The sequence below is a fragment of the Cyclopterus lumpus genome, chromosome 4, assembly GCF_009769545.1.
Source record: "Cyclopterus lumpus isolate fCycLum1 chromosome 4, fCycLum1.pri, whole genome shotgun sequence".
NCBI classification, from domain to species: domain Eukaryota; kingdom Metazoa; phylum Chordata; class Actinopteri; order Perciformes; family Cyclopteridae; genus Cyclopterus; species Cyclopterus lumpus.
In genome coordinates, this window is record NC_046969.1 from 26,056,372 (window position 1) to 26,070,592 (window position 14,221).

Sequence of the window (14,221 nt, forward strand, 5' to 3'; positions counted from 1 at the left end):
CTCCCTCTCTCTCTCTCTCTCTCTCTCTCTCTCTCACTCTCTCTCTCTCTCTCTCTCTCTCTCTCTCACTCTCTCTCTCTCTCTCTCTCTCTCTCGCTCTCTCTCTCCTCAATCCGCTGGTGAAGTGCAGCTCAGTGCTCGTTACTCCGCTCAGAGGCACCGAGCAGAGCGGCGCGGAGCGGGACTACCTAACACCGCGGAGGAACACTGATGGCCGGCGGTTCTCTTAGTTTGTGAAAGAACTTTCTATTTTTTTCATTTTTGATCCTGTGTGTGTTCATCTGGGAGACACCGGGGAGCCCAGAAGAGCCAGAAGAGCCAGAAGAGCCAGAAGAACCCAGAAGAGCCCAGAGGAGCCCAGAGGAGCCCAGAGGAGCCCAGAAGAGCCCAGAAGAACCAGGAGAGCCCAGAAGAGCCAGAAGAACCCAGAAGAGCCCAGAGGAGCCCAGAAGAACCCAGAAGAGCCCAGAGGAGCCCAGAAGAACCCAGAAGAGCCCAGAGGAGCCCAGAAGAGCCCAGAGGAGCCCAGAAGAACCCAGAAGAGCCCAGAAGAGCCCAGAGGAGCCCAGAGGAGCCCAGAGGAGCCCAGAGGAGCCCAGAAGAACCCAGAGGAGCCCAGAGGAGCCCAGAGGAGCCACCCGCCGGACGACCGGTTCACCTCCCGAGAGGTAAGACGCGTTCAGGTCGCTGCTGGGTTTCATGGCATGTCAAATCATGAACGTTGTTTGTTTGTTTGTTTGTTTGCTTGGTCTTAATGTGCATGGAGGCTCCAGAGCCCGGACCCCGACCGGCAGCCAGAGAGGAAGAAGCGGAGCTTTTCTTTTTCTTTTTGCGATTTCAAACTCCGGAAAAGTTCAAAGTTTCAACGCATTTAAAATCGAGCCGCGTGCTTTTTATTTGTTAAATATTATAAATCGCACTTAAAGCTGTTGACCTGTCGGTGCCTCCCAGTGCTCCCAGTGCTCCCAGTGCTCCCAGTACCCCAGTGTTCCCAGTGCTCCCAGTGCTCCCAGTGCTCCCAGTGTTCCCAGTGTTCCCAGTGCTCCCAGTGCTCCCAGTGTTCCCAGTGCTCCCAGTGCTCCCAGTGCTCCCAGTGCTGCCAGTACCCCAGTGTTCCCAGTGCTCCCAGTGTTCCCAGTGCTCCCAGTGCTCCCAGTGCTGCCAGTACTCCCAGTGCTCCCAGTGCTCCCAGTGTTCCCAGTGCTCCCAGTGCTCCCAGTGCTCCCAGTGCTCCCAGTGTTCCCAGTGTTCCCAGTGCTCCCAGTGCTCCCAGTGTTCCCAGTGCTCCCAGTGCTCCCAGGGCTGCCAGTACTCCCAGTACCCCAGTGCTCCCAGTACCCCAGTGTTCCCAGTGCTCCCAGTGCTCCCAGTACCCCAGTGTTCCCAGTGCTCCCAGTGCTCCCAGTGCTGCCAGTACTCCCAGTACCCCAGTGCTCCCAGTACTCCCAGTGCTCCCAGTGTTCCCAGTGCTCCCAGTACTCCCAGTGCTCCCAGTGTTCCCAGTGCTCCCAGTGCTGCCAGCGGCGACGCATCGATACGCGCACGAGCGCTCTCCTCTCTGCAAAGAGTGGGAAAACACACACACGCACACATTACGCGTTCACGTGGGAGCGTTCACGCACCTGTAACAGCTGCACGCGGACACTTTATAATGACGGTTTTTTATTTCATACATATATTGTGATATTTTGTCACATTCATATTTATTACTTAAATACTTCAGTGTCGATCGATGACCGTTTAGTTTCCTCCTCCGGTGCCCGGTCGGTGTTTAATGAGAGACCCGGACCCGGGCTGGTGGATCTGGGTCCCTGTGTTTAATGAGAGACCCGGACCCGGGCTGGTGGATCTGGGTCCCTGTGTTTAATGAGAGACCCGGACCCGGGCTGGTGGATCTGGGTCCCTGTGTTTAATGAGAAACCCGGACCCGGGCTGGTGGATCTGGGTCTCTGTGTTTAATGAGAGACCCGGACCCGGGCTGGTGGATCTGGGTCTCTGTGTTTAATGAGAGACCCGGACCCGGGCTGGTGGATCTGGGTCTATGTGTTTAATGAGAGACCCGGACCCGGGCTGGTGGATCTGGGTCTCTGTGTTTAATGAGAGACCCGGACCCGGGCTGGTGGATCTGGGTCTCTGTGTTTAATGAGAGACCCGGACCCGGGCTGGTGGATCTGGGTCTCTGTGTTTAATGAGAGACCCGGACCCGGGCTGGTGGATCTGGGTCTATGTGTTTAATGAGAGACCCGGACCCGGGCTGGTGGATCCGGTTCCCTGTGTTTAATGAGAGACCCGGACCCGGGCTGGTGGATCCGGTTCCCTGTGTTTAATGAGAGACCCGGACCCGGGCTGGTGGATCCGGTTCCCTGCCTCCCTCTTCCACTTTCTCAGGAGAATGAATGATGAACACAAGAAGAAAAGGAGCGGGTCCTGAACGTGCATACCGGAACTAAACCGGCATTTGCATATGAAAAACTCTCCGAGTGAAAGAATTCCTCCAGAAGTGACAGACCCACATCCCTCTCACCACGCTGCGTGCGTTTGTGTTCCCGTGTTAAGTTATTCCTCATGCCCCCCCCCCCCCAGGGCGGCTCTCTCTGCCCGAGCATGAACGCGACATAACGGGGTCGTGATTGACTCGTTTCCCCCTGTGCGCCCCGGATGATGGGGGTGGGTGGAGGGGGGGTAGGGGGGTGGGGTGGGGGGGGATGACTTTCCCATGAGACATTCTCTCTTGTAATCTTTAATCACCCTCTGCAGCCGCAATGCCCCCCCCCCCCCCCCCCCCCCTCGATACTATCTGAATGGTTGTTTTAAGCAGAAGCGACCTGACCCTCCTCACAGAGACATTCTCCGGGGGGGGGGGGGGACTGGGCTCTCCTTCCCATCATGCTCTCTGCCAGCTCTCGTGGTTCCGATGATGTGGAGAGCTCAGCATTAAGACTGTGAGCGTGTTGTTGAGGGGGGGGAGGGGGAGAGGGGGGGGGGGGGGGGGGGGGTTTGGACCAGATATATCATATAAATAAATAAACACAAAGTCTCCATCGTTGAATCGGAACCCTGAAGGTTCATCAATGAGCCGCGTGCCCGTCCAGGAGCACCCAGACCGGCTGTGGGTTTGGCCCCCGTGGAGAACAGGTCCCGGTCCTGTGGTCTGGTTTTCCTCCCCCCCCCCCCGACCCCCCCAGACCACTACCCGCCCTCATTGGCCCTGAAGTGACAGCCATGTGATGGAGCTCGCTCCACCAAAAGGGGTCCGACCCTAAATCTGCCTTCAGGCTGAGAGGGCTCCGGGTCCTGGTCTGGGTCTCGTTGGGGCGGAATCCGACATGTCTCTTTATTTGTGTTGAAATTAAACTGTCTTCTCTTTTAATGAGCTCCATGTGGAGAGAGAGAGAGAGAGAGAGAGAGAGAGAGAGAGAGAGAGAGGGGGGGGGGGGGAGAGAGAGAGAGAGAGAGAGGGAGGGAGGGAGGGAGAGAGAGAGAGAGAGAGAGAGGGGTGGAGGAAGGGAGGGAGAGAGAGAGAGAGGTTTGCATGCTGCACCTCCAAACATACCCCTGACCTCAGGAGAGAAGCAGTGGATCAGGTGGAGGACGAGTTTCAGCATCCGGGTTTCTTTAATCAAGTAAATGCGACGCAGGACGTTTAACAGCTGATTAACGTCTCTGGAGAACACGCCTACACCTGGGAGGTCACGACCCGACCTGAACGTCTCTGGGCTTTGCACTCACTTGTTTGTCATGACCCCAAAGTCACAGTGAGGTCACCGGGGACTGGAGCTCCATCACAGGGGAGTGGAGCTCCATCACAGGGGACTGGAGCTCCATCACAGGGGACTGGAGCTCCATCACAGGGGAGTGGAGCTCCATCACAGGGGACTGGAGCTCCATCACAGGGGAGTGGAGCTCCATCACAGGGGACTGGAGCTCCACCACAGGGGTCTGGAGCTCCATCACAGGGGACTGGAGCTCCATCACCGGGGACTGGAGCTCCATCACCGGGGTCTGGAGCTCCATCACAGGGGTCTGGAGCTCCATCACAGGGGACTGGAGCTCCATCACCGGGGACTGGAGCTCCATCACCGGGGTCTGGAGCTCCATCACCGGGGTCTGGAGCTCCATCACAGGGGTCTGGAGCTCCACCACAGGGGTCTGGAGCTCCAGTCCCAGGTCCTCCAACCCGATGACGCACAGATCCCACAGCGCGTGTTCTTCCACACGCTGTGAAACCAAAACTATAAACAAATCAATAACAGTAACACACAGACTTCCTCCTCATTAGACACGAGACCTGATTGGTTCCAGATGCCGCGCGACTTTAACTTGTGTTGTTGTTGTTGTTGTTGTTGTTGTTGTTGTTGTTGTTGCCCCTCGAAGTGACCGAGTTAACCCCGCGTGCTGCGTGTCACCTCTTGGTGTTGGTCACGTGACACCACACAGCGTTCACTCCTCAAATGGAACAGCATCAATAAACCGTAGACACGCTCTGTACACTTTAATTTTTACATTTTCATTTCCTTCATAATGTAAATCCCTAAATGTAATTTGTTATTATTGCTATTTTATTGTATATATTGTAAACATGTTTGCTGCTGCTTCAAAGAAATGTCCCCCTGGGGATGAATAAAGTACATATTTAATATAATCTAATATATTTAGACTGTTATTTTTTTAGATGTTTTCCAAACAGGAAGTGTTAAAAATCTCCATGTGAGTAAATATTTATGAGCCAAATCAAATATTTTACATTTAATCCTAGTTTCTCTCCAGTGTTGTTTAAAGGTAATAAAGTAGATCATGAACATGAGATATGAGTCTACAGATGATTATAACCTCCTCTTTGTAGTGTTGATGGAGTTTATTACTCCTTCAGTCTGGGTTCATACACTCGGCTCTGGGTTATTTTGGTCGAGGTATTGATACCCGGCTCCAGAGTGTGTGTGACCTTCAGAGTCGTGACCTTCAGAGTCGTGACCTTCAGGGTCGTGACCTTCAGGGTCGTGACCTTCAGAGTGGAGGCTGCTCTCCTCTGGGGGAGGAAGAGGAGACAAGAAGAAGTTAAAAGCTCTGTTCTGTGTGTGAAACAGATTATTTGTTGATGAAACAGCTGCGATCAAGAGGGAGAGACCGAGAGGAAGAAAGGGGGGGGGGGGGAGGAGGAGGGGGGGGGGGGGGGGGGGGGGGGGGGGGGGGGGGGGTAAATGGTGGTAAAGTATCCGGCTAATCTGCCGTCATTACGCTGATTAAATCACCGGGGATTTGGCGTTTCCATCAGCTGCAATCAATGGGGTCAGAATCAATAGACGGGCTGCGTGAGAGGCTCCATGGACGGTTTCATATTAACGTCAATAAAACATAAACCACGTGGATTTGAGGATCTTTATATGAAGCGCTTTATGAAATAATGCGGTTCCAGCAACGTCTTTTCCTTCACATGTCGGTATTTAAATGTCCCCCCCCTCCCCCTCCCCATTCCTCTGTGGCCAGGAGCCCCCCCCCCTCCCCCTCCCATTCCTCTGTGGCCAGGAGCAACCCCCCCCCCCGCCCCCCCCCCCCCCCCCCCCCCCCCATACTTTTGGTCACTGGTTCACTCAAAAGATGCCGTTGGTGCCGTTTAAATGTTAAATTAAGGTTGAAACTATAAGGCAAGAAAAAAAAAAGAAACATTTTAAAACCCGTTTTAGAGACGCTGCCAGAAGCTCAGCGTTGCCAAATAAAACTGAAGCTGAAGCCAGAAAAGAAAGGAAAGAAAAAGGGAAAAGGAAGCCCCCCCCCCAAAAAAAAGCCATTCAGAACTTCCATTGCAAAAAAAAATGGACATTATGAACACATGATATGAACCACCAATATCGATTGATAATCAGCAGGAAAGAGACAGTCGGACATTTTGAGAACTCTTGTTGGGTTATATGAGAAGCTTGATAAGCGCTCTGGTGCCTTGGATGCTAAATATGAGCTAATCTTAGCGTAGCATAAAGAGGTAACTGCTCGTTTACTGTGAAGGGGAAGTTTGACCTTTCATTCATTCATTTGAATCTTGCAGGGACTGATGCCACTCTTAGATGATGACAGGAGTTGATTAGCTTAGCATAATGACTGGAAGCAGGGGGAAACAGCTAGCCTTTAATATTAATTAAGTTACGTTATATGTTTGACATTTTGGCAAGTACACTCATTTGTGCCCTTGCATCTGGGAGTGAGATGAAAAGACAGATACCACTCTTATATGAAGCCAGTGACAGAAGTGGATTAGCATAGCTTAGCATAAAGGAAGCAGGTGGAAATGTCTAGCCTGGCTCTGTCCAAAGGTTAAAAAAACTCAGCAGTCTTACTGTAAGTTGTTTGGTTTCATGAGAAGATTATTAGCTTATTAGCATAGCATAAAGACGGCCTGGTTTCTTTTTAATTGTTACATTGTGTTTGGGTTTTACTGTAAACAACCTTGTCTACTGCCACCTTTAAAACTCACAAATTCACACGTTGCATCTCAAGTGTTTAATTCATACAAAAAGCAAATGTAGAAATGACAGTTTGTGGTTCTAGGGTCGTGTGTCTTAGCAGAGGAAAGTGTGTTCTTCCTTTTAGCCTTGAACCTGCGCTGTCGTCAGTTTGCATCCTCATCTTGGTGTGAGCTACAGAGTGACCTTAAACTGGACCATTCAACGACCACGGAACATGATGAAGAACAGGATTAAATACAGAATACTGACATTTCATTGGTTGATGCAATCTGCTGTTTGTTTTGAATCTGTTGTTTGATCTTTTATGGGAAACTTTTCTTGGCCAGGACAGAGATTAAAACTCCCATTGGGAATTATTCCTCCAAGGTTAAATAAATACATTAAAAAAAAACAGAGACGGGCTAGCTGTTTCCTCCTGTTTCCAGGGTTAATGCTAAGCTAAGCTAGTCATCGACTGCCTGTAGTTTCACGCCTACTACATGAGGGGTATCAATCTTGTCGTCTCACTCTCAGCAACTAAACAAAGGAGCTTGTTTCCCCCCAACGTCTCAAACTCTTCCTTTAAAAACAAAACATAACGGTGATGCAACCCAGTGCAACAATGAAACTGAAGCAGTGTTTCCTGTGTCTTTCAGAATGAGGCAGTGTAAAGGTTGGAGCGTGGGGCTGCTGGTGCTGCTGGTGCTGCTGGTGCTGCTGGGACTGGGAACTGTGGCCCAGAAGCTGCCCACGAGAGACGAAGGGCTCTTCCAGATGCAGATCCGAGACAAGTCGCTGTTCCACGACTCCTCCGTCATCCCGGATGGAGCCGAGATCAGCGGCTACCTGTTCAGGGACACGCCCAAAAGGTGAGCGGACCAAACAACCACCGAATGGATACACTCTGACGAGCCGCACCTATCATCACCCAGGACCGCATTAAACTGGCAGACGGCCACTTACTGTAAATAGACGTAGGAAACATCAGATGCGGCTCAGTGGCATGATCTATAATGCAGATGCAAAAAACTAAATAATAAATGAGAAAGTCGTGTCGGTGTAATCGAGCGGTACGACGATACTGCTGGTGTGCTCGTGCCTTTTCACCGCCCTCTCCCCCCCCCGCACGTTATTCTGGATAGAACGTCCCGAAATGTTAACGGTCCCTTCGAAACCTGTTATTTCCCCAGGTACTACTTTGTGGTGGAGGAAGACAACACACCCCTGTCTGTGACCGTGACACCCTGTGATGCTCCTCTGGAGTGGAAGCTCACCCTGCAGGAGCTGCCGGAGGAGGCCAGCGGAGAGGCATCAGGTATGTTGACATCAGGCAGCAGTGGAAGAGGTTAATGACACGCTATGTGGGCATATCACTACCTACACACACGCACACACACACACACACACTCACAATTAACCTGCGCAGTGATGTTAGGCTCTGTGTTTTGGTGGGTTTTAATTAAGTCACAGTCGTGGTGTCTAGTCTGACCACTTATGATGTCTGACTCAAACTGACGTCTGTAATTTCAGAGAAGAGGTAGTGAATCAAAGCCGTGACGTCCCTTTACTTAAAGCTGTCGTGGTCTTCTTCAGGTGAATCCTGCACTCTTGTCTTCCTCTTTTCTGTTTCTCTCTTGGACTCCTTTTCTCCCTCGCTTTAAAACTTTCTCCATCTGGAGGGGCATCCCTTTCAACGCAGCAGGGCTTTCCAGATGACCAACGGGGGGGTCGGTTTAGAGCGTAGACGTGTGACGTGAGCATACATTTGAATGTTGAATACACGAGCACCTGCGTTTGTGGCTGCGCTCCTGTCAGATCAAATATTACTAAATGATTTATTAGGTCTCTGTTGAAGACGTGTACAGAATTTGTCTGTAAGTAAAAGAATAATAGCAAATGTGAACCAGGTGGCAACTGCCGGACCTGAAAAATTCTCTCTCCTGACCACCAGGGGGCGACTCCTCTGGTTGTATAGAAGTCTATGCTTCATGTGTTAAAGCTGCATTCTCTCTCCTGACCACCAGGGGGCGACTCCTCTGGTTGTATAGAAGTCTACGCTTCATGTGTTAAAGCTGCATTCTCTCTCCTGACCACCAGGGGGCGACTCCTCTGGTTGTATAGAAGTCTACGCTTCATGTGTTAAAGCTGCATTCTCTCTCCTGACCACCAGGGGGCGACTCCTCTGGTTGTATAGAAGTCTACGCTTCATGTGTTAAAGCTGCATTCTCTCTCCTGACCACCAGGGGGCGACTCCTCTGGTTGTATAGAAGTCTACGCTTCATGTGTTAAAGCTACATTCTCTCTCCTGACCACCAGGGGGCGACTCCTCTGGTTGTATAGAAGTCTATGCTTCATGTGTTAAAGCTGCATTCTCTCTCCTGACCACCAGGGGGCGACTCCTCTGGTTGTATAGAAGTCTATGCTTCATGTATTAAAGCTGCATTCTCTCTCCTGACCACCAGGGGGCGACTCCTCTGGTTGTATAGAAGTCTATGCTTCATGTGTTAAAGCTGCATTCTCTCTCCTGACCACCAGGGGGCGACTCCTCTGGTTGTATAGAAGTCTATATAAATGACTCTACTTCTCTTGATGTATTCCCTCAGTAAACATTGTAAACATGAGTTTTTGGTCTCAATCTCTAGTTTCAAGTCTTCTTCAGTACAGCGTGATGTTCAGCTTTAACCCTTTCACGATGTGTTTTCACGAATGTTTATTATAACCTGTTCGTGTCACTTCTGGTTGCAAAAAAATCAAGATGGCGACAAACCAACAAGAGACATCACAGTGATTACGTCCAATTTTCATATACAGTCTATTTTGGACCCAATCGTCGCAGAGCCATTGGAAGAAGTGTCGGAGCAACACTTCTTCCCGTCTTTGCTGCTCTGTTTTTGCAGAATGTCTCCGGTGGGAGTCGATCTCTGAGCATTAATTTATAGCACACCACTGAGCTCTCTGGTTGACAAACATAATATTATGTTTGGGCCGCCTCTCTCGCGTAGAAGCTACAAGGCGCCTCTTTGTAGCACGGCTTCCCCGGAAAGGCCGAGTGAATGCCGGTCTGTGATCTTTTTGGGGATGTTTGGAGTGAAAACATGGCCGCCCCCGCGAGGGGCTAATCGCCCGTGCAGAACTTGATCAAGGCGTCAACATATCAAACACTTTTAGCGCCGGTGGAAAGGACTTTTCATCAAATGCCCCAAAAAAAAGAAACAGAAGGAAAACATTGTCAAGGTCATGACTGCAGGTTTTTAAAAATGATTATTATTATTTTTGTTTTCCAGGAGAACCTGAACCTCTGGACCAGCAGAAGCAGCAGGTGACCGTGGACGAGGGCACGGAGCTCTTCACCTACAAAGGCAACGACGTGGAGGCGTACGTGGCCACCAGCACGCCCGCCGGCCTCTACCAGCTGGAGCTGCTGTCCACGGAGAAAGACAGCAACTTCAAGGTGTACGCCAGCACGACTCCAGAGTCCGACCAGCCCTATCCGGAGCTGCCCTACGACCCCCGCGTGGACGTGACCGCGCTGGGCCGCACCACCGTCACCCTGGCCTGGAAGCCGACGCCCACGGGCTTCCTGATGGGCCAGCCCATCCACTACTGCGTGGTGATCAACAAGGAGCACAACTTCAAGAGCATGTGTGCTGCCGAAGCGAAGATGAGCGTGGAAGATGCCTTCATGTTGGCTCCGAAGCCCGGCAGAGACTTCAGCCCGTTTGACTTTGCCCACTTCGGCTTTGTGCCCTCCGACCACGGGTTCGGCAAAGACCGCGGCCTCACGAGTAACAAGATCTCCCGGGCGTACACGGCCAAGCCCAGAGCGCCGGACATCCAGAAGGTGTGCATCGGCAACAAAAACATCTTCACCGTGTCAGACCTGAAGCCGGACATGCAGTACTACTTCGACGTGTTCGCGGTGAACTCTGCGACCAACACCAGCACGGCGTACGTGGGAACCTTCGCCCGCACCAAAGAGGAAGCCCGCCAGAAAACGATGGAGCTGAAGGACGGCAAAGTGTCGGACGTCTTCATCAAGAGGAAGGGCAGCAAGTTCCTGCGCTTCGCCCCGGTGTCCTCCCACCAGAGGGTCACCCTGTTCGTCCACACGTGCCTGGACGCCGTGCAGGTGCAGGTGCGGCGTGACGGCAAGCTGCTGCTCTCCCAGAACGTGGAAGGGGTGCGGCAGTTACAGCTGCGGGGGAAGCCCAAAGCCAAGTACCTGATCCGCTTGCGAGGCAGCAGGAAAGGAGCCTCCACCCTGAAGGTGCTCGCCACCACCCGACCCAGCAGCAAGCAGCCCTTCCCGTCGCTGCCGGAGGACACGCGCATCAAGGCGTTCGACAAGCTGCGCACCTGCTCCTCCGCCACCGTGGCCTGGCTGGGCACGCAGGACCGCAACAAGTACTGCATTTACCGCAAGGAGGTGGCCGAGAACTACGGCGAGGAGCAGCGACGCCGGGAGCAGAACCAGTGCGCCGGGCCGGAGGCCCGCAGGAAGTCGGAGAAGGTCCTGTGCAAGTACTTCCACAGCCCGAACCTGCAGAAGGCGGTGACCACGGAGACCATCGCGGGTCTGGAGGCGGGGAAGACCTACCTGCTGGACGTTTACGTGGTGGGACACAGTGGCCACTCTGTGAAGTACCAGAGCAAACTGGTGAAAACAAGGAAATACTGCTAAATGACTCTGCAAAGAATAAAATCTATTATAAATCTATATATTAAATAAGTTTATTTAACTCTAAGTGATATTCTACTAAGGAGTGTATACGGACTGACTACTCACACAAGCGGACGGGGGCCTGTGGCAGTGACTGAACTGTTCGTGGAGAGAGATATCAACCTGTATATTTATGTTTACATTTCATGGCCGCACCTCCGGGGGGCCGGTAGGCGGGAGCTGCTCCGTCGCCATGACGCGACGCTGCCACCGGGGAGGCGGGACTTAAAGAGGAGATCATCTTTCTTTGCCGCTGCATGACGTTTTTTTGTTGTCTTTCCTGTCTTTCCGTCCTGTTTGTTGGAGTCGCAGCAGCATTGTATAGATCTGTCACTGCATATTCACATGTTTTAGGAGGAATTTAAATTATTTTATACTTTTTTCGTCTTTTTGATCGTTTTTATCGATGACAATAATAACTGTTGACAGGAAATTCCAGTTTTACGAGGAAGTTGTAGTAGTTGGGACATTCCCGTCTGTGTCTCAGCCAGTGTTTGCTCTAGAGCCCATCTTGTAAATGTGTTCTGTGCTGGAGATCTGTGTTATTATCACTGTATCGCTGTGCGTGTGTGAGAGTGTGTGTGTGTGTGTGTCACATGTACAGAGTTGTCCTGCCAATATCCATGTACATAAACACTAAATATAGACCCAGTAATCCTCTGTCACCCTGGCGTCGTGTTCTTTTGCCGAGCATTTATAATCACAGTCTCCATAAGAGGTGATGAGTCCATCACAAAAAAAAACCCAGACCGGACGGACATTAGATTCATTATCTGCTGGTAAATAACGTTGAAGACACACGTGGTGCAGAATCAGTGACCCGGTCTTTCATAGATAATAAATCAGTGCTTCTGCTTCCTTTGTTTGATCTTGAGGAACTTCCGATGAAAAAAAAAAAGAGTTGAAAGTATGTCCCGGCCGAGCGGACCATCTGTTTCACTTGCCGTCTTTATTTATTTATTTATTTATATTCATGAAAACCGGTACACTTTATATTTTTAATGGCGCCACACAGGATGTCAGAAAACATTTCAAACCATTTTATTGTCTTTATCTTTATTTTTATCTTACTTAAAGTGACACTTTGTAACTTTTGAAAGACGATATATATATATCTATATATATATATATATAGTTATATATATACATATTTATATATACGTATATATAAATATTTATATATATATATATATATATATCGTTTTTCAATATAACTACTATAATATTGAAAGACGATACGTATATATATATATATATATATATATATATATATATATATAAAAATATATACTGTATATATCGTCTTTCAAAAGTTAGTTGTATTGAAAGACGATATATACAAAGCTGAGCGATTAATACTGTACATTACATTACTCGATGTGGAGATGTCCAGCAGCTCAGATAAGAGGTTATAGATCTGAAACTTCTCGCCTGCTCTCGGAGAAATAGGAAGGCAAGCAAATATTATAAAAATCCTTTATTACGAAGATAACTCCATTTAAAAGAAAAGGTCTTCGTCTGGGCTTTTACCAAAATAAAACATTAAAACGGGTGTGGCCACAACGATGAACAACCAATGGGAGGCAAGCACATGATCCAGAGGACCGGTGAAACAAATGAAGAAATAATAAAAACACAAAATAACGAGATGAAACGGCAAAGAAGAAGAAGTTCACTACCAGAGCAAGAAAAACTGAAGAAACAATTATTCCAGGAAACGTGACGTCCAAATCCTTATTTAATACTTGAACTCCAATTGATGACCAGTTGGATAGTCACAGAAATCTAGTGGTTTCCTGTTCAGGAACACAAAGTCAAGTTTTTTATGTATCACTCAGGACGAAGATATAGAAATATATAGAAATATAGACAAATAGACCATAGAAATATAGACACATAGACAAATAAACCATAGACAATAGACATATAGACAATAGACATATAGACAAATAGACAATAGACATATAGACAACAGAGATATAGACCATAGACATATAGACAATGTGACATTAGACATAGACAATAGACAATAGACAAATAGACATATAGACATAGACAAATAGACATATAGACAATAGACAACAGAGATATAAACCATAGACATATAGACAATATACATATAAAACATTAGACATAAAAACATATAGACAATATACATATAGACAAATAGACATATAGACAAATAGACATATAGACATATATACATATAGACATATAGAATATAGACATATATACAAATAGACAATAGACATATAGACATATAGACAATATACATATAGACAAATAGACATATAGACAAATAGACATATAGACATATATACATATAGACATATAGAATATAGACATATATACAAATAGACAATAGACATATAGACAATAGACATATAGCCCATACACAATAGACATATAGACAATATACATTAAAAAACATTAAACATAAAGACATATAGACAATATACATATAGACAAATAGACATATAGACATATATACATATAGACATATACAATATAGACATATATACAAATATACAATAGACATATAGAAATAGACATATATACATATATACAATAGACTTATAGACATAAAGACAATAGAGATATAGACAATAGACATATAGACATATATACATATAGACAAATAGACATATAGACATATAGACACATATAAATAGACATATAGACGTATAGACAAATAGAAATAGACATATAGACATATAGACAATAGACATGTAGACATATAGACAATATACATATAGCCCATACACAATAGACATAAAGACAATATACATATAACCCATTAGACATAAAGACATATGGACAATAGACATATAGACAAATAGACACATATACATATAGACATCTATACATATAGACATATAGAATACAGACATATATACTAATAGACAATATACATATAGACATATAGAAATAGACAAATATACAAATAGACATATAGACATATAGACAATAGACATATAGACAATAGACATATAGATATATATACATATAGACAAATAGACATATAGACATATATACACATATAAATAGACATATAGACAATAGA

General features: G+C 47.7%; 1 protein-coding gene across 1 annotated transcript in view; it reads left to right on the plus strand.

Annotated features, from left to right (window-relative positions):
* ndnf (neuron-derived neurotrophic factor) overlaps positions 1–11,822 on the plus strand; it is an 11,876-nt gene extending 54 nt beyond the window's left edge. Inside the window, exons 1-4 of the mRNA XM_034530992.1 lie at positions 1–668; positions 7,094–7,306; positions 7,628–7,752; positions 9,722–11,822. The exon at positions 1–668 is cut by the window's left edge and continues 54 nt beyond it. Of these exons, the coding sequence (XP_034386883.1) occupies positions 7,095–7,306; positions 7,628–7,752; positions 9,722–11,118 (1,734 nt within the window). The 5' untranslated portion in view covers positions 1–668; position 7,094 and the 3' untranslated portion in view covers positions 11,119–11,822. The remainder of the gene's footprint in view (positions 669–7,093; positions 7,307–7,627; positions 7,753–9,721) is intronic.
* The last annotated feature ends 2,399 nt before the right edge of the window (positions 11,823–14,221 follow it).